The 24,271-nt window shown below is 42.0% G+C and overlaps 1 protein-coding gene across 1 annotated transcript in view; it reads left to right on the forward strand.

Moving 5' to 3' along the window:
• Ccdc148 (coiled-coil domain containing 148) overlaps positions 1 to 24,271 on the forward strand; it is a 230,044-nt gene that overhangs the window by 156,730 nt on the left and 49,043 nt on the right. Inside the window, exon 11 of the mRNA XM_057755389.1 lies at positions 16,184 to 16,302. Within this exon, the coding sequence (XP_057611372.1) occupies positions 16,184 to 16,302 (119 nt within the window). The remainder of the gene's footprint in view (positions 1 to 16,183; positions 16,303 to 24,271) is intronic.

Genomic DNA, 24,271 nt, shown 5'->3' on the forward strand with positions numbered 1-24,271 from the left:
CTATTGCATGTAATGGCTTTGTGGGAGCCCAGGTAGTTTGGATGCTCACCTTAATAGACCTGGATGGAGGTGGGTGGTCCTTGGACCTCCCACAGGGCAGAGAAACCTGCTTGCTCTTTGGGCTGAGGAGGAAGGAAGACTTGATTGGGGGAGGGGGAGGGAATGGGAGGTGGTGGCGGGGAAGAGGCAGAAATCTTTAATAATTAAATTAATTAATTAATAAAAAAAAATCAGCAAGAAAAAAAAACCAGAGTTCATGGGGCACAGCACATTTTTATTTTTTCCTGGTTGTTCTTAGCTGGCAAAAGTAAGGTTCCCTCAAAGGGCAGTACTTGATCAGCATTGGTGGCTGCATAACTGGCTTTTAGTGCCAGCAAAGATGAAACTTTCTAATCAGAACATAGAGCTTGCAGCTAACTGCAGTGATTCACCCTGAACCGCAGGACCATTGATTCACTAGCGCATCCCCTGGGTCTAGGTGGCAATAAACTGCAGAATACAGACTCATTAGCACACAGTTCAAAAAGATAAAATGTACACCGTTTCTCATAAGCTTTATGACTTGCCGATTTTATTGTAAATTACACACATATGCCTTCTGCTGTGGGTTCTGCTTTGAAATCTCAAGGTCTCCTTTAAGGAAGCCGTGTGTCTCAAAGTAGTGCCTTTTTCTTTCAGCACCTACTCTGCTGCCCTCCCACGGGTAGTAATGTGTTGGGCTGCGTTTGCTTTCTCTCCACCCAGCCGCTTAATTTACAGGGTAGTGATATGGGCTCCTAAGTAAGGTAGATCGGCAGTATGAGGCTATAATCCCAGTGGTCAGATGGGCCTATTCTCCATTCACGTACCTATTGTGTTCCAAGTGCCTTCCAATGTGGTACATCTTATGCCTCGGTTCTTCAGTTTGTAAATTTCATGCCATTGTATGAGGACTCTCCAAAATAAGTTGTCCCTCTTCTAGTAGTTTTTTAAAAGGCTGTGTTTACCTGCCCTGCCACCAAGATAATATACAATTCTTGCTATGTCACTAGAAGCTCTTAGTAGTAAATACAGAAATATTTGAGTTTCAAAATTTCAGGATAATAAAAGTGTTCATTGAGAAAAACAAAAATGACAAAATGGAGTGAATTATATTGAGCTTGATATTAGTTAACTTGAATATGACTACACACAAATTAAATGGTAATATATACAAATTTATATGCTCATATCTATATACATACATTTCTAATGTAATTTTAAGAGTAACTTGTGACCCCTTCAAGGAGTACTGATTACACCTTAAGCTCAGGGCAGTTAGGAGATCCCTTTGATCTCATCACCTTGGCTCCGATTTCTTGGCCTTGTATCATCAAGTCATAGGTTTCTGTTCTCTGGGCTCCTCTGATCTGATTCTGATTCCACTTCCTAGTGCAAGTGTCCCCATCTTAGTAGCAATTCTTAGTTTAGCTGTAGTTGATCAAAGTTCAGGTCCCGAAATAAACTTGTTGCCCCGAGTGACTGCAGTAGGGCTCAGCAACTCTTCCTATTATCTTCCTGTATCGGTTTCAGCCCTTAATTGCCAACGCATGCATGTGTGCACCACAGGAACTGCAGGACATGGAACCGTCCTCCGCAATTTCCTTCCAATGCCTGCGACTGATTGCCTCTCATCACCATGAAGCGCTCTGCTGCTGTGGAAGGAGGGTAATGACGATTACAATGCTTTAGGGAGTGGGAAAAAGAGCCTTTGGAAATCATGGTGGTGCTTGGAAAACAGATCCTCAGAGATGGGACCTTCCCCATCCTGGCCAGGGTCCTCTGCTTCCTCTGGATCCTTTCCCATTCTGACTGACACTCTACCCCCAACCTGTGTAACAGAGACCCAAGGCTGCTTTTGAGGGGGGAGGGAAAGACAGCTAACTGGATTGCAGTTACAATGATATAAAATGAAAATGCTGTCAATTTATGCAATATTTCACTTGCGCTAGCTGAAGCATCAACGCAGAAGCACTGTGGTGACACTTAGCAATATGGTGATTGTCAGATGATTGAAACTGGCTTTCAGCACTTTTTATGTTCTCAGAAAATAGACATGACAGTGTGAGCGTAGCCATGGCCTTTGGGGACCTTGGAAACATGTCTTTGAGTCCCTCCAAACAAAACTTGACCTCACTCTCATGAGACTCTGCAAATGAACCATCTGCCCCTAAAGCTAAGTCCTGGTGGAGCTGAGGAGCCAGGGAGCCGAGGAGCCTAGGAATCGAGGCCCAGCTCTAGAACTGCTCCCATCGACTGTTCTCCGTCCTCTCAGCTGATAACTCCTAGCTGTGTTTTGCAGTTTGAGGGGGTGGGTTTTATTTATTATGTTTTGCATTTCGAGACTCGGTTTCTCTGTAGTTTTGGAGCCTGTCCTGGAACTAGTTCTTGTAGACCAGGCTGGCCTTGAACTCAGATCTGCCTGCCTCTGTCTCCCAAGTGCTTGGATTAAAAGGCGTACACCACCACTGCCTAGCTTTATCTTTTTTAAAAAAAAATTAGTTTTGTTTGTGTATGTGTGCATGGGGGGGGGGAGAGAGAGACATAGGTGTGGGTGCCCATGAAGATCTAAACACATCAGATCTCGTAGAGCTAGAGATACGAGCGGTTGTGAGCTGCCTAGCATGGGTGCTGGGAACACCCATGAGACCTTCTGCAAGAGCTGTATGTACAACTTAACCACTGAGCAACCTCCTCAGCCCCCCCTTTTTAATTTTAGAATCTGATGAAGCAGCCTGAATGAATCAAGGAAATGTAATGGATGTCATTTAACAATGGCTAGATAGAAGACAGATGTTTTATGCAGAAAGAACTCAAAATTAAACTGGGATTCCAGTTTTTCTCTTTTGAAAATTTAATATCAGTCCTCTAGATAGTATTTTATGGGCTAAGGAACTAATGTTGATCAGGACAATTAACTGAAAGAAATCAAGAATCACCTAGTGTAAAAAATGTTCCCAGTGTTCTTTGGTATGTCATTAAAAATTTAGACGTGATGCTAGTAACCTTATTAAGTGAACTGATTCTGCCCTGTTTACATGAGGCTGAAGTTAAAATCAGTTCAACATAAAGTCCACAGGTGACAGAAACTGTAGAATGACCATCCAGAGATGGCTAATGGTAAAGCTTGTTTGTTTTGAACTGTCTTTTAAAAATGAAAATGTCAGGGTTTCCAGAGTCGGCTCGTTATACGAGTGTGAGGACCTGATTTCGAGTCTCTGACACAAAAAGCTGAGTCCTGTGTACCTGTACCCACAGCAGAAGTTTGCAGCTGATGCTTAGAGCTAATTGCCAGCAGTTGTGGGTGCTGAAAACCAGACTTAAGCATCAAGTTGTCCTAACCACTGAACCATAGCTACAGCCCCTACGGATTCTTCCTAATAAACATGGACCCTTCATGTAGTTTTTCCTTTTCATTTCCTGAGACAGGGTTTCTCTATGTAACTTTGGCTGTCCTGGAAATCACTCTGTAGGTCAGGCTGGCCTCAGACTCAGATCTACCTGCCTCTGCCCCCCAAGTGCTGGGATTAAAGGCGTGTAGTCCCATGCCCAGCAAGGGACCTTACTATCTGTTGTGAGGATACAATTTTAAGGAAAGGTCATATGAAAAAATGCTAGGATAACCAAGGGCCAGATGTATTTGTTCTTTTGTACAATATTTCCCAGTTAGCAGCGTTAGAGAAATTTAAGGATTAACTCACTCCAGGTGCCATGTTTGGCTATATTTCCTGCTAAGTCTTGATTTTATTCATAATGATCAGATATAGTGAACATTTATACAGTGTTTGCGATGTTCAATGCTGCTCCTGTGTTCATTTAATCTTAACTGCTCTGATGGATGGATAACCATGTGACCGTCACTTTGTAACTGAATAGAGGAGTTCCATAGTTTCCCCAGAGATTCACAGAGCCCTGAAGTGGGTGACTAGGGTTTGGCTTTAGATGCGGTGGTCCTGGTTTATCATCGAAATGCTGTACTGTTTTCTGATGCCCTCGTTGTGATTGGATTCATCAACAAAATAGCATTTTGAGAAACCTCAGTTTCAAGAAGCTTCAATACCAAAGTATTGGAGCTGGGGTTATTTTCTCCCCAGTCCTACCCTTGTTCACACAGTTCTGTCTAGCAGATAGCAAATGGGTAATATTAAAACTCTCCAATAGTACCGTATTTGCTGTAGTGGAGTTGCCCTTAAAGGTACCCCAAACTGACAGTCTGTTTCCATATTCTTAATAGTTATGATTTCTGTGGGTTAAGGCATTGTAATTAAACATTCCATGAGAAATCAGATAATCAAGATAAGATTATGTTACAAGCTGCTTTTAAGAACTCCCCATTCTTATATCCTCTTTGGAGCAGGGTTAAGGAAGATGAAGTTGCTATGACTGCATTTTTTAACATTGACATTTTCAGAGTTTTCATAGGTTTCTACAATCAAATCTACCAACCCATCGGAGTCCATACCCATGACCCTGACAGCCCTCTCTTCATAACGCTTCATAACCAGGTCTACTTTTGAGCACTGAGTCTCATCACCTTTCCTACTGAAGATTGTCCCAATCTTTGTCCACCACCCGTCATCTTCCAGATCTTTTCCAAATGTATGCCATAATGTCTTCTATCAAATCCTTGCTTGGCCCCACCCTTCTTCAGAGGCAATACCATCAATTCCATAGCCTGAATTCAGTGTCCAGCTCCAATTCACTTAAATTTTAATTTAATTTCCTTTAACACATGAAAACAGTTTTAATGCATCATGTGATATTTTGGTACATGTGTATGGTGCTTCAGTGTAAGTGTATCTATGCCTGTACCAGGTATTTTTTATGGTGAAGCATTTAAAATTCTTTCCTCAAGCCTTCTAAAAATGCACGGTCAATCAGTAGGGCTACCATGGTACAGTACGTGAGAATTTATGCCTCTCCGGCTTTGGTTTAGTGCTCTGATGACTTTTTCCTGTCCTGTGCACCCCCAGCCTACAGTAACCACACTGCCCTCTCAATGTCTGAGATCAGCGTTTTCACTTCCACCTGGGTGAAATCATGCGCCGCTTGACTTCCTGCCCTGGCTTGTTTTCTTAGCAATGACCTGGAGTCCACACCTGACAAGAGGTCAACTCTTACAACTCGTTTGTGTTCTTACTTCCTAACTGTTCCTGTGTGGACGGGCACGTGGGTTGTTCTCGTCTCTCTCCACGGATGCAAATAGTGCTTCTGTGAGCGCGCCAACGCGGATGCCTCTGCAGCACACCAGTTTTCTCCCAGCTGCATCAGGGTCACGTGCAGGGTCACTGGTTCACGTTTTTCTGGTGATTGGTAATGAGGAACACTTTCATGTTTAACTCTTGAGCCACTACAGCCTCCTACTTCAGCAACACAGCACTTGCCAGGATTGTGCTTGAGCTCCATGCTCCGCTAGCTAACCCCAGTGGTCAACTCTTAGTCCTCATCTTTCTGGAACTACCACGACAGAACTGATCATACATAGCCTTGTCTATGGGAAACAATTTCATTTACCTCTAAGCAAGCCATTCTACCACAATGGTACTTTCTTAGTTAACTTAGAAGAATGAGGAAAACCTGTCCATTTCTTAAACTTGGGATTGTGTTGGGGGCTTAGTCTGCTAGGTTTGTACATCTTGTGGATCTCAACTGTCTTAAAATAACTTTACACGATTTATATGCTGGATAGTATCGATTAATAGTCCCTTTGAAGTCTGCACTAACATACCCGACTATCTCAAATCTAAATGCTGGTGCTGTGGTTCTGTCTTTCCCTCTGGACCTAATTCATCCTTTTCTTCCTGTTCTCACCACCGATGGACTCTGTTCTCCCAGAGTTCAGCCCAACAGTCTTGGAGTCTTTGCTGATTCCTGTTTTCCCTTCATACATTTACCTTCTGACATGGATAGAAGCTGTCTTTAAAATCACTTCAAAGCATTGCAGCGACCTCTTGGTCTCCTTAGTTTAGCTCCTCTACCCCGAATTGTCCTGTCTCAATGTTCCACCTCCACGTTTTTATACAAAGCAGCCATGCTGACCTTTGTAAAGACTTCCTTTGGATTTTATCATCCCTCGGCCAGAAATGTACTATCAGAGTTCCCATCCATTTGAAATAAAATCCAAAATCTAGTCTCAAAAGCCCTGTGCCTCGTTTTCTCCCTGTGCATTCCAGCGTGTGCTGGATCTCAAATCCCACCCCTTCCCACCTACTTCTGCTCTAGCTGCAACCCTCTTTTTCCTCCTCCAGGACGTCTACACAGCCCTCAGTTCAGCGAAGGACCCAAACAGACACCACACTAGTGAGCACATCCTCGATGACCCTCTTTCTCCCATTGTGACCTGTCATCCTGGCCTAGTTTTGCCTCAGCATTTTTCATCCCTGGCATATTTTGTAATACTAATTTTTCTAGAATGCACTTATAAGAAATGGGAATTTGTGGATTTTTCATTTCTTTACCCCCAGTGCATGGTGTGGGAACTCAGAATATTGGTTGTTTGCTGCACACGCCACCTATAACCACTTAGCTGTACCACAGCACGTGCCTCGATGCGGAGGCCGAGAGGAAGCCACGACAGTCCCAGGGGCCCTAAGATGTTGAATGACCTTGGGCGCATTATGCAGGCTGTGTGGGGTTTCTGCTCTCAGTTGTAAAATGAAGTGTTTGGATTAAATGTTCACAAGAATCACCTGAGCTCTAGGACGTCATGTCATGATTGAACGGCTCTGAGGCCCGATTACTTTTTACTCTCCCCGACACTTCATGTCTCAAAATACAACATCCTTCGTATATAAACTCCCTTTCTAATGAACAGTGAAAAGAGAAATTAAACAGTATTATGAGCAAATTCATTTTAGCAGTGTCAACAGACGACACGATCATTATGTAATATTGCCCATCCTGAAAATAGACGTTTCTTCCTGAAGAAGCCATGACAGTTATTTTAACTCCACCTGGCATTTCAATTAAGAATGAGATAACTAATGTGTTTACCCAAGAATACTTTCTTGGCTCATCCTATTATATGTACATAGACTACATCACAACAGAAAGCTTATTGCCAGTTTGCGTGGGAAGCTCTGCTATAGGATTGCTCACCCAAGTGGCCAAAGCGAGCATCTAAAATGTTACTTTTGCAAGCATGTAGGCATTAACTACTTCTAAATACTTAGTCAAAGAAAATATCTCCGCCCTTCATTCAGTGACTCCCGGTTTGTCTGTTTTCCTTGACTTCTGGCTGCATTTAGCAAAGATGGAAGACTGGAAAGAAGGAGAGTAGCGATGGCCCTCCAGTTTCTTGCCCTGTTGGGTTGTGTTTGAGCGTCATTCTTTCTACTAAAAGTCTCTGCCCCGTCTGCTGCTCCCCCCACCATGCTGTCTTTTGTCTACACAGGTGGCGAAGCAGCTCAGTGTAGTTTACTCTTTACTGCTTTGGCTCTTTGAGGGGGTGGCTGCCACCCAGCTCCTAAATAAATCACACGGAAGCGTCTTCTTTCTCATGAATGCCTGGATGTTTTTCTAGCCAGCTTTTCTTATCTCATACTTTTTGCCTCTAGGCTTTTTTTTTCGCCTCTAGGCTTTACCCCTTTCTCTATTTCTGATTTTCTTTCATTCTTATTCCACTTCTGGCCGGCTGTGTGGCTGGCCCCTTCGCTTGCTTCCTTCTCTCTTGCTCCTCCTATTTATTCTCTCTGCCGCCAGTCCCGCCCACCCTTTCTCCTGCCTTGCTATTGGCCATTCAGCTCTTTATTAGACCAATCAGATTTTTTGACAGGCGAAGTAACACAGCTTCACATAGTTAAACACACACAACAGAAAGGAATGCAACACATCTTTGCATTATTAAGAGAATGTTCCACGCCGTAAACAAAGGTGACACACCTGTAACTAACGTTCTACAACAGCTGTGTGCCTCAACTCCTCGCTGCCTGCATTACCACTCTCCCTTTCCCTTCAACTTTCCTTTGGCACATCTTTTAGTTTATCCTATTTTTTGCCATATGTTAATTAGTAAGAATCACCGATATGAGAAATCAGCAAGAAATTCAAGGGATAGGAATGCTGACATAACTGTCAGCAAACTAAAAAAGAAGAGAGATTTTTGTAATTGGACTCGGTTAAATAAAAAAGAGGATTTAGTTCCCATTTGTTACTGATGGACATCATTCCAGTAAGTCAGAAGCTGGAACATATATTGAAAGGAAGAGTGATCTATCCTATTGGCAACATTTTTAATAGCTTTGTATGAGGCCTTTATAAAGCCTTTGTTATAGAATTAAATTATGATTCCATGAAATGTTTTTCTTCTTTTGTTTTTTTGTTTTTTTTTTGAGACAGGGTTTCTCTGTAACAGCCCTGGCTATCCTGGAACTCACTTTTTAGGTTACACAAGGTGGCAGAAAGCATTATACAACTATAAACAAATACTTTATACAGTATCTTGCCATTGGGCTTGATACGAGAAGATAGTTTGAAAACTTCAGGAATGAATAGTAACAATGCTCCTTGATGTACTTCCTAAAAGTGTGCTTTCCTTGCCTAAATTTTTAAAAAGCAAACCTTTGTAATTACAAAGTGTTTTATATCTGTTGCAGAAATACAAACATACAAAATACTATGAAAAACACTCCAGACCTGCGTCACTCCCAGAAGTTTTTTTTAAACAGCAATGGTCTTAAACGTTTCTAGAAACATAAATGTATTATTTTAAACTTTATTTTCCCCTTCTTGTCAATATTCATATATTTCCCCCTTTCCTATGTAGTATTCTGTTGGAGCTGTGAACCCCCAGATCCTGAATTTCTTGTAAACAACTTGTTTTTCTCTGCTCTGAAACAGCTTGCAGCTGCTCTGAGCACGAGACCCTCAGGCGTTCCTGATGGCAGGGGAGGTGGTTTCTGGTGTGTTTGGTTGGGGCAGGCTATCATAAAGATCCCTATAGTTGCCCTTGGACACAATAAAAGGGGCATTCTTATTTCAAGGATGACCCGTGTCTCTGTGTGTCTTTGTGTGTTTCAATCTCCAGCCTCTTGCCCGGTTCACGAACTGTATAGCAATGCATAGAACCCAAACAGGCATGGTGTGCCACAGTATTCTTATTGCTTGTGTAGTGTTTCATCAAAGAATTCATTTGATAATCTCACAAATTGGGATATTTCCCTTTTCATTCGTTTAAGACTATAATGAACAAACCTATATGTTGATCTTTGTCAATTTCCATGCTTGTTGCGCTTTAAAAGCTTATTTCTTAGAAATTAAGTTCTCTGGGAGTCTTGTTAGTAAAAAGTTGTAATTATATGTGTGTAAACATATGCATGCATGTATTCCATAGCACACACGTATAGGTCGCATGCAGTCTGTGGCACACATGTAAGGTCAGATGACAACTTATGGGCTCAGGCCACCAGAATAGGGGGCAGTTGCCCTTATCCACTGAGCTATCTTGCTGGTCCTGTTTCTGTATTCATAGTCTTATACAATTATTCAGGAGAAAATGTGTGGTAGTTTATTCTCTTACTAACCGGGGATGAACTTGTTTATCAGTTTGTAGTTCAGTGTTTGAAATAGTCAAGTTTGGGGCAAGGGAATGTGTCAGAAACATGAGCATTTGGATTCTGGCCAGAAAGAGACCCATGAAGTTCAAATAACCAGGTAGTTAGTTGTAAAATTGACTTCCTCTTTTGGATACCAAAGATGTAGCTTTGGTTTCCTGCTCATGTAGAGAGCTTTGATGTGATAAATTCCCTGCAAATTCATCACCGAAACACCTTTACAATTTAAATTTCGTTTTAATAAAATGTACATGTATGTGTTTGTGTGTAGGCATGTACATGGGTGCACACAGCTACCTAGGGAGTGCAGAATAGGATTTCAGATGTCCCGGCACCAGACTTAAAGTGGTGATGGACCACTTGACCCTGAAGATGGTCAGTAAACTGGGACCCTCTGTTCAGAGCAGCAAGCGCTCCTAATTGCTGGGCCATCCTTTTCTCCAACCCGATGCTAGGGTTTTTGTTTTTTGAGACACGGTTTCTTTGTTTATCTCTGACTGTTCTGGAGCTTGCTTTGTAGACCAGGCTGGCCTCAAACTCAGAAATCTACCTGCCTCTGCCTCCCGAGTGTTGGAATTAAAGGCGTGTGCTATCACACCCGGCCTGATACTAGTTTTTTAAATTCAGAAATTTAAGTCAGTCTTAGGTTGAATCACTGAGATGTTATAGTACAAAGTACGGAAGAGATAACATTGAAAGATTTTAAGAGTAAGAGTGGCTAAGTGTTCATCTTTAGCATCAAATAGCTTGATTTAGCTTTCCCAAGCAACTTGACGCAGAAGGACCAGGTATGCATGGTTTGGGGATTATCATGTCCCCATGACATTATAAATTAGTTCAGTGATTGTTAAGGACTTGTATCAAGCTCAATGACAGACTACTGTATAAAGTATTAATCTTGTCTATAATTGTATAACACTATCCCTTTCAGCTATACTGGGATTTATATGAGCTAAACTCCAATAGTATTTACTTCAATGCTTCTCTCCAATCTGTATTATATTTCATTGCATCAGTTTAGCAGATGAGTTGTGAAATATTACTTTAACCATGTAGAGGTGTGTTACATTTGTTTATCTGCAGACTATTACTTTAACTATGTAGAGGTGTGCTACATTTGTTTATCTGGGAGACTATTACTTTAACCATGTAGAAGTGTGTTACATTTGTTTATCTGCAGACTATTACTTTAACCATGTAGAGGTGTGTTACATTTGTTTATCTGCAGACTATTACTTTAACCATGTAGAGGTGTGTTACATTTGTTTATCTGCAGACTATTACTTTAACCATGTAGAGGTGTGCTACATTTGTTTATCTGGGAGACTATTACTTTAACCATGTAGAGGTGTGTTACATTTGTTTATCTGCAGACTATTACTTTAACCATGTAGAGGTGTGCTACATTTGTTTATCTGCATTATTACTTTAACCATGTAGAGGTGTGTTACATTTGTTTATCTGCAGATTATTACTTTAACCATGTAGAGGTGTGTTACATTTGTTTATCTGCAGACTATTACTTTAACCATGTAGAGGTGTGTTACATTTGTTTATCTGCAGACTATTACTTTAACCATGTAGAGGTGTGCTACATTTGTTTATCTGCAGATTATTACTTTAACCATGTAGAGGTGTGTTACATTTGTTTATCTGCAGACTATTACTTTAACCATGTAGAGGTGTGCTACATTTGTTTATCTGGGAGACTATTACTTTAACCATGTAGAGGTGTATTACATTTGTTTATCTGCAGACTATTACTTTAACCATGTAGAGGTGTGCTACATTTGTTTATCTGCATTACTTTAACCATGTAGAGGTGTGTTACATTTGTTTATCTGCAGATTATTACTTTAACCATGTAGAGGTGTGTTACATTTGTTTATCTGCAGACTATTACTTTAACCATGTAGAGGTGTGTTACATTTGTTTATCTGCAGACTATTACTTTAACCATGTAGAGGTGTGCTACATTTGTTTATCTGCAGATTATTACTTTAACCATGTAGAGGTGTGTTACATTTGTTTATCTGCAGACTATTACTTTCTATGTAGAGGTGTGCTACATTTGTTTATCTGCAGACTATTACTTTCTATGTAAAGGTGGGCTACATTTCTTTGCTCTGCATTTGTTTAATTACGTAGAATTATTTTTTGTGTGTTTCGCCTTGCCTGTCTGTGAGGCACCTGAATGGTCTAATAAAAAGCCAAATGTCCAATAGCTAGGCAAGAGAGAAGGATAGGTGGGGCTGTCAGGCAGAAAGGAGCAGAAATCTAGGCTTGAGAAAGGAGGAGAGATGAGGGAAAAAGAGAGGGTGACACCTGGGCCCAGAAGTCAGGCAGCCACCGCTCAGCCAAAACATGAGAAGCAGTGCAGAAAGCAGGACACGCAGAAAGAAAGAGAAAAAGCCCCGAGACAAAATATAGGTGAAGAGAAACAGGTTATGTTAACAGAGCTGGGGACAAGCATAAGATAAGGCCGAGTATTCATAACTAGTAGGAAGTCTCTGTAATGATTTGGGAGCTGGTTGGTGGTCCAAAAGTAAAATAAAATCTGGTACAGTGAGTCTTTCATTTCCCTCCTAAAAGATGATACAAGATGCCATTGTATAAGAAATGTCAGGGGCTGGAGAGATGGCTCAGTGGATAAGAGTACTGACTGCTCTTCCAGAGGACCCAGGTTCAATTCCCAGCACCCACATGGCAGCTCACAACTGTCTGAAGATCCAGTTGCAAGGGATCTGACACCTTCACACCAATGCACATAAAATAAAGTTAAATAAACCATGAAAAATATTTAAAAAAAGTCCCTTGCCTTCTAAGAGGTCATAAATTATGTGCCAATGCAGAGGTGGTTGTACTATTATGTATTATGTATGTTAAATTAACAGGAAAAAGTATAAAATGAATGTTTATTATGATGCTCTGTCATGTTTTTATATATGATAATGCTACAATGTTGTATGGGGTGGCATTTTGCAGGTCAAAAGGAGAAAGGATGGCTGTAAGTTGAAAGGGAGCTATCTTAATAAATTAGAAACCATAAGATGAAATCACAGTTTGCTTTGTCTTAATGCTTCATTGGAAAAGAGACTGAATCTTTTAACCTTTGTGTCCCATATTGTCTGCGCGTCTGGTTAAGTGTTATGACCTCCTGCTGCAAAGTGATTAAAGTCCTGGAGGTAATAACTCCAGGAACACGGTACAGAAGTCTGTTTGTTCAAATATTCGATATCACACAGCTAGCCTGAAATTAGAGGCCAACCCTTTTCCTGTGATAAAGCTTCTGCTTTCTAGCTATAAGTAAGAAAGTCTTATTTCATGGTGAATTTAATGGCTGTTTGGCACTTGTCTAAGTTTTTTATGGGTAAACTCTGATGTATGCTTACAGCATAAACACCATGCTTTCTAGTAGGATTGTTAATAAGAAACAAATTGTTTTTGAAGATTGCTAAAGGAAGATAGGATATAGAAACAATTTAAATGCTCTGGAAAAACTAGTATTGCATTTTGATACATAACTCTGTGTAGAGACTATTTTCCTTGCTTTGTCCACACTTTCACTGATGTAAGTCTACTAAAATGACCATGATGGGGGACTCTGGAAAAGAGACTGCTTGCATCCAGGACAAATCAGCATCCCCTGGAGGAGAGCAGGGCGATGAGAGCTTGTTTTGTTTTGTTAGAAACTTCATGTCCAAGTTAAGAACTTGACATTCGATTTATCACTTACAGTAACTGTCTGAACAGCCTTCACTTGAATGTTTTAAAGATTACACAAGAAATCTAAAACCCAGTGCATCTAGGCTCTGTGTCTCAACAAGTATCTCAAAGGTCTAGTTGAACGTGCTTAGCCAGGATTTTAATTTGAAGCTTGCAGAGCCAATAATTCTCGATCCACGCTTTCTGCTCCTATTAATTGATAAGAAGTGAATGGAACACTCCTTGGGGAAGTACTTAGTCCAGACTTCACCCTCTTACAAATAAAACCGCTGGACCGGTTCCAATCCACAACGGTTATTCTTGGGTCAGGGACTAAGAGAAGTGTCTGCTCATGTAACAGTGACCATCTACACTCCAGCGTGTGCCAGACACAGTATAAAGTACAAAGAATATGGCGCTAAATAATAAAATCCGTATGGGAAATGCTGTGCCAAGAAAACAAACGATGCTCTAGCAGGCACACCTCGAGGAGAAAGGAAGAACGGCTAAGAAGGCAGTGCTAAAGGATAAGTCTTAAAAGAAGGCCAAGAGGGGTTTCCCAATCAAAAAGGCAGGGTAGCACAACCCCAGGCAAATAGCTAAAGCCCCCTAGGCCGGGTACAATCCCAGGAAGTGGCCATGTGAAAGAATCAAGGCGAGGAGCATAATGAATAATAAGCCAAGAGTCCTTGCTGCAGGGGAGTTTGCTGCTTGTTCTAGTCCTGACAACATAATGAGATGTCACCGCGGAGGTGAGAAGGTAAGCCATTCTCCTAGGAAAAGCTGTGAAAATGAAGATGTAAATAAGGCTGGCACCTTTTCTCCCTAGTCTTGGACAGCAGATATTTTCCTGTAAATAGGTGCTTCATTTGGGCCCCAGGACTGAGTTCTCCCTGCGGCAGTTCACACCTCCAGACGTTCGTTGAGTCTGTTGCTATATAACTGAAGATTTTAGGAGTAGAACGCCAATGATGGTCAAATGCCAAAGGAGAAGACAGTTCCATAGAAGACCTATAAGTATGGCAGCTTGAAAGGAAATTCAAATGTCGCCCAGACAGGTAGGGTAGGTTTGAGGTTATGACTCAGGTGTTGCAAGGCTTGACAAGGACCTGGGGGTGCCCTGGAAGGCCACACAGAGTACTGACAAGAACAGGCAGAGGGTGCCATATTCAGACAATATAAAAATGGAGACTAGAGGGAATTACGTGTGAGAAAGATGTGATCGTTTTCTTAAAGTCATAGTTAATAGCAAACGAAAAGCTCTCCCCAGGATGCTGCGTCAGAGAGCCGAGCTCTCTACCACAGGTTTGCAGTCGCAGCAGGAAGGAGGTGCCCTGACCTGTTGAAGCTGCGAGGAACCTTTCAGACCAGGTTTCCCAGGGTGCAGCTCAGGATTGAGCACTGTGAATGATGAATGACAATGACTATAGAGGGCAGGAGGAAGAACTGAGGTATGGAGGGAAGAAAGGAGGGATTAAGGGAGGGAAGGGGGATAGCATACTCTCTGGCCTGCAAAAGGCAACACACCCAGTCCTGTCAGAGACCACAGGGCTTCTTCCTCCCAGGCCAGTGCCAAGAGTAAGGGCATGTCATTGTGTTGGTGTGACCCGGGGGAAGCTCTCTTCTGTCTCTTTTTCAAACTTGTTTTTGAAGTAGCAGCAGCACCTTGAGAATGAAAGATACTGTTTTGCAAAACAAAATAAAACAGAAATGTATAAAGATCACTTATACTTGCAATGGAGATGCTATAACTATTTCCTGCCTGACACTTGGGGATTCCTGGCATTTATCACAAGGACTGTACTGCTTTTCCTCCCCACCACCCCACCCCCACACACATCATTTTGCTGGCATCTTTCTGGTTTCTCTCTTTAAACTCTGTCTTGAGTCATGTTGAGTGGGTACCACTTTGTGCCACCTTCCCCTGCTACTGCAGCATTGCTCTGACTGTGACCTTCGACTGCCTCTCTGGGCTGCCTCTTGAGAGGCTCCCAGGGTAAAGACCATGCTACTAGGGCCAGCTGGGAAACCACTTAGCTTTTCATATCCAAACTCTCAGACGATAAAGTGCCACACCGGAGGTGAGGCTAGCCAGGCACCCTGCGGACCACTGCCTACCACCACGGAGGTGCCACTCTGTCGTCCACTAGTAAGATCCAGCGTCTTGAGCCAGCAATATGGCAGCCTAGAGTAGTAGAAGGGGCTTTTATTTGCCTAAGCACACTGTGGAATCCTGAAAACCCTACAAAGAGCGCTTATTGCTTGCTTCCATTGAGAGAGGCAAAGCGGTCTCAGGAAGAACAATGCCTTCCACATTTGTGAACCCGAGAAGCACGACCTTTGCTTTACCACATAGGTCGAGACTGCTCTTTACCACAACCTTGTTAATTCGTTCTTTCCCTCCTTCCTCCCACCCATCTCCTGCCATTTCCCCGGGAGCATAAAGCTTTTAGCATCCGGCTGTCCATTAACATAAATAAACCCACGCTTTTAAGGTAAAAATAGTTTCAAATGTTATATTTGCTAAAGACTGCATTACCATAAGAGAATAAAAATACTCCTGGGTAACAGGTAGGTCATATGCTTTAGAGGCAGAAACACACTGTGTGTGTGTGCGTGTGTGTTTCCCTGAAAGGCGATGATTTCAGCCATAGATTAAAACCTAGGTCTCAGTACACACTATATTTCCACTTCAGAAACCGTTAAGTGAGGAGAGTTCCAGACACTTGTGCCTTTATGTTTTCATTTATTTTTCCCATTGCCAATATTTTATAGGCAGTTCTAAAGCACAACATAAACAAAAGCCCACCCTTCAGTCTGATCTTTGTTGTGTGAGCGACTGGATGATGTTGCCCCTCCTCCATTTTGTCTAGAGTTAATTCAAATTTGATGTAACATTTATATGGCAGATAAGGAAATACTGGGCTGAGAAGCAGCAGAAGTGGCAAGACATGGAAATGAGAGATCTCCAGCGACTAGAAGAACTGAAGGCATTCATGGCTGAGCAGTCAGTGAAAGACAGAGAAAGGTAAGGGAGGGACTTGAGACTGTGTGATCGTGAGCTGGGGGAGCGCCTACTGCAAGATGTTAGGATAAGCGGTAATCAGAGCGAGGGTCTTTCACATCAGATATCGCCATTCAATATTTATATCTACAAATACATAAAGTGATATATAGATAATATAGTTTATACTCTCACTTTCATACTTAAATCTCCAGTTTTCCATTCTGGTCCTTTGATGGCTTCCTAGTTAAAGATCTCACCGAGGGTTTTCTGGCAACTGATCGCCCACTGTGTGAGTGAGATGATGCTGGTGGCTGCTGTGACTTAATATCTTGACCCAGGAGGAGGAAACCATTATTTTAATAAGAAAGGGGTCCACGCACTGTGACTGAGGCTGAGAAAGACAATCCACAATTACCCAGAGCTGGGTGGATGTTCCAGTGAACTCTGTGCAGCAGATATGAAAATGTGCTCTAGAGTTTCCCACAATTCTGTAACTGCAAAGCTGGGAAGGACATTTGAGATAATGAGCTCCGTCTTTTTATTTTATGAGTTACACTAAGAAATTAAAACAATGTTTTTTAAAGATTACCATATCGGGGCTTAAAAGAAAACAGTAAAAATCCTAATAATTTGGAAAGGAAAATCCAAAAATAAAGAGCTGGATTCCCTACCGGGAAACCCCTGTTACATAAAGAGATCAAGGGGACACAAAGAAAGTCTCTAGGGCTGAGGGAGAGTTCCTATGGAAGAAGTTAGAATTAGAACCTGTCTCTGGAGTTCTAGGTGCTCCTTGTCCCAACTATCTCCTGGATCATCATACTGTTTTCCCGGTGTCTCAGTCCTTAAGAGTTGAGTATGGAACCAAGAGGATAGCAAAGCCCGAGCTCAAAGTCAGGTCAAACAACCAAAAGGGCAAACAGCAAATGAAGGCCAAGATACAAGAGGCTACCCTCGGACAGCTGTGATGTGACTCAGAAAGAAGTAAATGGGAGCCCCCGCATAGCCGTGCACCAAAGGGCAATGCAAAAGCAACAGTCAGGAGGCTGGTGGGGCTGTTTAAGCTCCCCCAGGAAGAGAAAGAGAGCCACGGAAACTTAAGGGAGACAGAAAGCAGCGCAGATGTGGAGTTCCAGCATTTGGGGCGTGCTCCTAATAGAACGGCTCTCATAGCCGGGAGCTTCTCCGATTGCAGAGCCATTTTCGGTCTTCGGCTTCCTGTCCTAGTAATTAGCAAGATTAGCTGATTCAGAGCTTCGGTTGAAAAGAAGAAAACGAAAATCAGATTAGTGTGTATTACATAACAGGAAAAAATAGCCACACTGCAGCATAGCGAAAAGGGCTGAGGACCAAGCGCTGTAGCTCAGGGTTTTATTCTTAACTCGGCTTTGAACAGTGTACGACCTTGGGAACATCCGTTGTTTACCTTCGTCCAGGCTCCGTCTTGTCCACTGGAAAACAGTTGAAAGCTGAAAAGCTGATCGCCTTAAATATATATAAATTGCAGATTTAAAGAATTGTGAAGCCAGTCCCCGATACCAAGGAAGGGCTTTCAAATATGATATCTCCAAGTTATAGTTCTCCACAAAAAAGCAAAACCAAACCTGTAATTTTGTGGTGCTGTGGAAGTAGCACCACTGGAAGAAGGCTTGCATGACATTCACAGAGTCCTGGGTTCAGTTCCTAACACCACAAAAGCCAGGTGTGGTGGTGCATGCCTGTAATCTCAGCACTTGAGATGGAGACAGGAGAATCAGAAGTTCAAGGTCATAGTTTGCTACTTAGCAAGTTCAAGGCCAGTCTAGTACATGGTAGCCTGCCAAAAAAAAGGGGGGGGGATGCAGATAGAAATGTAATTCTCATTCTCTGTTTTGAGATGTAGTATAGCAGGTAAAAAGCTTTCACTTCTGACAAGGACCAGAAGCTAGATTCATCTGTAACTCTTCTGGCACTAAGAAATTTGGTAGATAGGTAAACAGTTTTTCTCTACTGGTATAATACAATAAAAATCATGTTTAATATTTTCACCTAAGGCACTTTCTTCACATCAGAAAAAGGCCTAAATATTAGCGTCCAGATTTCCCACCCATGGTATGCAGATGTCTCCTCGAGATTGATAATTCTGCTCGATTACTTCTTGATTGAATATGGAAGATGAAGGCTCACAAGAATAGCGCATTCACCAAGAAATTGGTGGGTGAATAATATGAAACTTTAATTTTGCAGTTAAAGATAGTGGCGTGTTGAAGGTTTCGTGTGGCTTGACATAACAAAAAGACAATGACATCCACATCTCATTTTATCCAAGTTATTTTGTCAATGTTTCCACTAGCCTTCTATGTTCTAAATACCCCATTTTGATCATGTTCTTGAGCACAAGAAAGAAGACTCCAGAACTGGGGTGTTACCATGAGAGCCTTGCTTTGTCTTTTATAGTTAGGGTCTCTGCCATTTAGGTTGACATTTGTACAATGAATGTATAAATGGTATCTACTTCAGATGATCACAAGTATCAGATCTATACTGAATGTCACTCACTGCTGGGACCATAGTAAGAATGTTTAATAAAAGCGATTTTCACGAACTGACTTTTTTTTTAATGACAAGATACTTCTAATGCAGTTTTGTCAAAATATTTAGATTTTAAAATATTTTTAAAATATGTAGTAATAAAGCCATTCTTATAAAAATGAAACCATTTATATTAATGCAAGCTGCTTCTTGATGCCGATCCTTATGCACTGTCTTATCTGGAATTCATTGCTATTACCAGCTGCTTAAAGATATATATTATCTATATATACCCAGACAAAAATACAAGTGTAAGAAAAATCAAACATCCTTCAGTATACTGCCAAATATAGTACCATTGTATTAACAGCTAGAGCTGTCATAACAAATGTGTTCCCTGGGAGGTTTGGAAATCTGAGATTTATTTTCTTAGTTCTGAAGGCTACAAACCCAACATGGGCCAGGGTTCTGATGAGGAATCCCTCCCTGGCGTTTAGAAAGCCGCCTCTGATGAAGGCTCACTGCATTGACTAGGAGGGACAAGTGCCCTGATGCCTGCTCCTGTGAGGACACTCCTGCCCTGGTAAAAGGCTTCACCCTTTCCCAAAGCCACTGGAAATGAAAGTGTGCACGTGTGAATTTGGGGCAGACGTGTTCAACGCAACCATCTGGAAAGAAGCAAAACATGTTTGTCAAACTGAAGATTGTTAACTTAGCTATGTTTGGTTGCTGCTAGCAAATAATATTGGAGCAATTAGAAAAGGCACCCTAGTCTTGCAGTGACGTGTAGTCAGGCCCTGCTGCAGAAAGGCAAACTAGAAAAGGTTCTGCTCCTGAACCCTGGCACACAAAAGCAAGATCCAGAGCAACCTTCAAATGATCCATGGTAATCCTTAAAACAAAACTCTGCCTGTGCTTTTAAGACAGAGAATGTGCTGTTCATGCCTCTTCTGAAAACTAGCCATGGAGCCCTCCGGGATTTATATTCGTCAATGATGACTATCTCAGAACCAGTTGATAATGATTCATTATTACCCTTTGATTGGCTGCACCACTTTATTATATATCACATTTCTAATTATGCTTTTATATCCTTATGGACTCTAAATTAGATTTAAAAAAAGCTGATCTCTGTTTATGCTTCCGCATGGGCACCATGCGGTTCAATCACTCTCTTGGGCTGTCTAGCAGGACAAGTATTCTCAAAAATAGCTACTCTTATGTCAGTTTTCTTTCACAGAATCTGTAGACTTTTTGCACTAAAATAATGTTAAGGAAAGCTGTTTGATATATACACAAAATCTAATCTCCAATCTAAAAATATGCGGCCAAAATAGCTTTCTGGTTCTTTTTTTCTCTCAGGTTCTCCTAGATGTTCGGTTTTTTTTTCCAGTGAAAGTGTAGAAATGATCTTCACTGAGGTAGACACTTGTGACCAAGAAGGTGATTTCCAGTTCCCGTTAGGTGAGAGGAGGTGTCTGCCTTCAGGCAGCAGCCACGGGGGGTGCAGAGGCATAAAGGCTGCGATATTTATGAAGTATTGAAATTAATAACTTTGGGAACTCATGTCATTGAAGATGAAGTCGGAGAAAGAAACCTCACCCTGAGTATAGTTGCTGTTGTTTTGTTGCTGTTTTAATATCTGTTATTCATCTTAGACAACTTCATACATCTCTACAATCTTTTTTAATCATGCCCACCCCATCTGTCATTCCCCATTCTCCAATATGTCCTGTTTCTCTCTCTCTCTCTCTCTCTCTCTCTCTTCCCCAATAACTAGTTTCTGCACCCACTAGACTGTTGACTGGTGTTGTTGGCTTGATCTTCTGCGGGGGCTAAGAGGTTTTGTTTATTTGGGTTTTGTTGATTGGGTTTTATGTTTGCTTGCTTGTTTTATTTTGTTTTGTTTTTGCCCCTTGGTTATTTTGTTTTGAATTTCTTATTTTACACCCCATTTTTTTTTTTTTTTTTTTTTTTTGCCTGTAATCTTCCGTCTGTATCTTTGGCCAACATTCTGAAATGACCTTTTTCACTATCTTATTTCTAAGTGGCTTTTGTTTTATTTTTTACTGCTCTAACAATAAATCAGTGGCTGTTAGGATACTTTTGTACTTTCCATGTCCTTTCATAAAAAGGTGCAAAATTCTGGCATTTTCTTGGAAGCTACTAAACCCAGCTATATTTTTAAAAAATTTAACTGAAGAAAAGTTTATGTATCGCAAAAGGCCCCTGTTCCAAGTATTTGCCTCGGCGGTCTTTCAGTAAGTTTATAGAGTTGTGCCACCATGGTGACAGCTAGCTTGATAGTGATTTCTGTCACACTGTAGAGATCTCTCCTGCTCACTTACCGTGGTGTCCATCCCACTTCTAGCCACGAGCAACCAACCACTAATGTCTTTCTGCCATGAACAACCACTAATCTCCTTCTGCCACAATGAATTTGCCTGTCCTGGACATGTTGGACAAATGGGATGCATCTGTTCTCCTCTGTCATAATGTCTTTTTACACCCCAATGATCTGTGTATCATTGATTTCTTCTTTTTATTGTTGAAGACTATTTTACTTTAATTCTACCTTCTGTGTTTCAGAGCCATATATTTTCCTGTTGAGAACAGATAAATATTAACTTAAGTGTTATTTTTAAAATCATTGCTCAAAATTTATATGTAATATGATATCAGCTCCTAACAGAGCAATTGCTCACTCACTGTATCCTCCCCATTTGAAGAGTAGTGGGTCCTCGATTTCTCAATAACTGATCCCAGTTTCTTCATTAGGCCCCTGGATATAGGGTAGCAAAGAGAAAGGGAAACTTTTCCATTAAAGCTACCTCCAGGGCTGGGAGGCTCAGTGAGTGGCCTGTCAGCTGCATGAGTGTGGATGCCCGAGGTGAGATCTCTGGAACCCAGACACTTTATATACAAAGTCAGTGGCCAAGATAGAGACTGGACACTAGAGCTGACCCTGTTGTCAGGGTCGCTGATGAGCCAGCCCTGTGGGCATGAGAGCAGGAGAACTGACACCCCACCTTCCCAGCATGCCCCTCTACAGCAATCCAGAGAGAGGACCCTGTGCCTCATTGGTTCAAAGAGAAGAGCTGACCCAGACAATATAAGCAAGGAGGACCCGGATCTGAGGACTTGAGAGCAAGAGATCTGGCCCTGCTCCTTGCTGTCTTCTGCAGTGAGTGAGCTAGCCGAGGCAGTGCCAGAGGGGTCATCCCAGGAGTGACCATGAGAGAACGTTAGCAATCTGACCAGCCAGCCCATCACCAGGCCCAGAAACAGGGTTATGAGTTGTGTTATGCTGACATCCATTAAATCTATGAACTGTTGGAGCATGTGCAGGGGATGAACCCACAGATCCAAAACAGCAGGATCTCTAACAGAACAACAACAGGCTAGCCAAGAGGAGCCCCAGTGAAAGCCCATCATGGGTGGTATAGCAGAAACCAGAGGCCTCGAGCCAGACCAATAACTTGTGGCAATAAACACTTGCAAATAAAGGTGAATGGATTAAAGGGTAAACTGTGTGCACACTATGGCGTCCATGATAAGATTCTTCCTCCTCCTCCTCCTCTTTATCCTCTCTTCCTCCTTTTTTGTTTTGTTTCTTTATTTTGCTTGAATTTTGTTTTTCCTTTTAAATTTGTGTTTGTTTAGGAGGGAGGTTGTAAGGGCAGAGGGTAGATGCGAGGGAAGGGAGATAAGTGAGAACATGTTGTGAAATCCACAAAGAATCAATGAAAGTGCAAAAAAAAAAAAAAAAAAGCTAGAGGCAGGAGACTCTGTGAAAGCTCACAGCCCACTCTGCCTGGAATAAACAGTGAGCAAAGACCCTGTCTAAGCAAGGGCAGAGGAGAGGATTGATATTCAAGGTTTCCCTCTGGTGTCCACAGGCGCACCATGGTACGCACACATCTGTATCTGTGCACAGGCGTGCACACATTCAGATATTTAAAAAGTATCTCAAACTCTCATTGCAGAACAATGCCATTTCCAATGTTATCTTTTGGAAGAATACAAACTACAATATCTGTTGGTGATGAAGCGAAGTGGCCTCCTCCAAACAGAGCTTTGGATAGGATGACTGACTCTCTTAATTTCCTCTGTGTCCAGTCTCTTTCCAGGGTGCAAAAACAGCGGTGGAACCATAACATTCTGGTATCCACTTAAAAACATGAAAAGAAACATGTGGAATTGATTTTAATAATATATTCTGCTTAATTCAATAACATTATAGTTTCAACATATCACCAATATAAAAAATCATTAATGAGGTATTTTACAGCCCTTTCCTCATCTGAAGTACTTAACATCTGGAGTGCATTTTATACTTTGAGTGTACTTAAATTCAAACCAGTCACCCTCTGCTGCAGAATAGCCTCTGTCATCAGTGATGGCCACTGGACCAGAAAATGATGTGTGTAGTCAAACTTGGCAGTCTCCTGGCGGAGGAGAGCTGGGTAGCAGCTACTGGCAGACTGCCCGCCTTAGAGAACTGGTATTCCACTTGGTACATACTTCGAAGCTTGCTTTTGTTTGCCCATCCTCCTGCATCTTTCTGGGTCTTCACTGCCCTTGCCCTGATGCCCTTTGTGTCTATTATTTCTGGTAGTAGGCCTCAGTCCCCAAGGAATCTGCTGGTGACATAACCGGTCTCATCCTTAACGTACAGACTCGCACCTATTACCACAGTCCATACACAGACATCACCCGTGTTCCTGATAGTCCCCTCTTGGTTCTTTCTCCTTCCAGAACCTGCCAACTCCTAGTATTTGCAGAAACTGGCTTGTGCTCCTATTAAGACCTTATTCGAACTATGAGAAATACATGCTTTCCCATGCTCTCTGGACAACTCGCCTGTTTCTGTGTCATGTAGGGCATGGAGCATGCTAAATGCAGGGCTTCTCTGAACTCTGCTTATTCCAGAGAATTGAGGAATGAGTCTGTACTTTTGGGTTTTCCATTCCTGCACTTTTTTTTCCCCAGCCCACCATCCCAGTCAGGTTCACTAAAGAGCAGAACCTGGAAACTGTTAGACATTGCTCTTAGGAAAGTGAAATGGCTGATAGGGAATGTTTCCAGGAAAAAAAAAAATAATGTGTGAAGTTAATATTTTCTAAGAGTTTAATTTATATATAAAGTACCTCAGGTACTTCTTGGACACCCAAGCCCCTTGTCTTTCTGAGACTTTGCCAGCTGCCCATGCATCTGGCAAGACCCCTGCTCCTCTTGGCTCTTTTCCTTCAGATACCCCAAACCTGGGACTCCCCACCACCCAGTAGCTAGGGAGAGCCCTGATCCCCCATAGAATTATCCCCAAGTCCTTCATCTTCCCTGGATTCCTCTCCAACTTTGTAGGACTCATGACATTCACTTTTGAGGTAGAACCCTCACTCTCTCCTCCTTGGGGTGCCCTATCCTCACTACACCAGGACTTGCTCAACTTTCTTTGCAGGAATCTGCCTCTTACTTTGCA

The sequence above is a fragment of the Chionomys nivalis genome, chromosome 22, assembly GCF_950005125.1.
Source record: "Chionomys nivalis chromosome 22, mChiNiv1.1, whole genome shotgun sequence".
Classification (NCBI taxonomy): Eukaryota; Metazoa; Chordata; class Mammalia; order Rodentia; family Cricetidae; genus Chionomys; species Chionomys nivalis.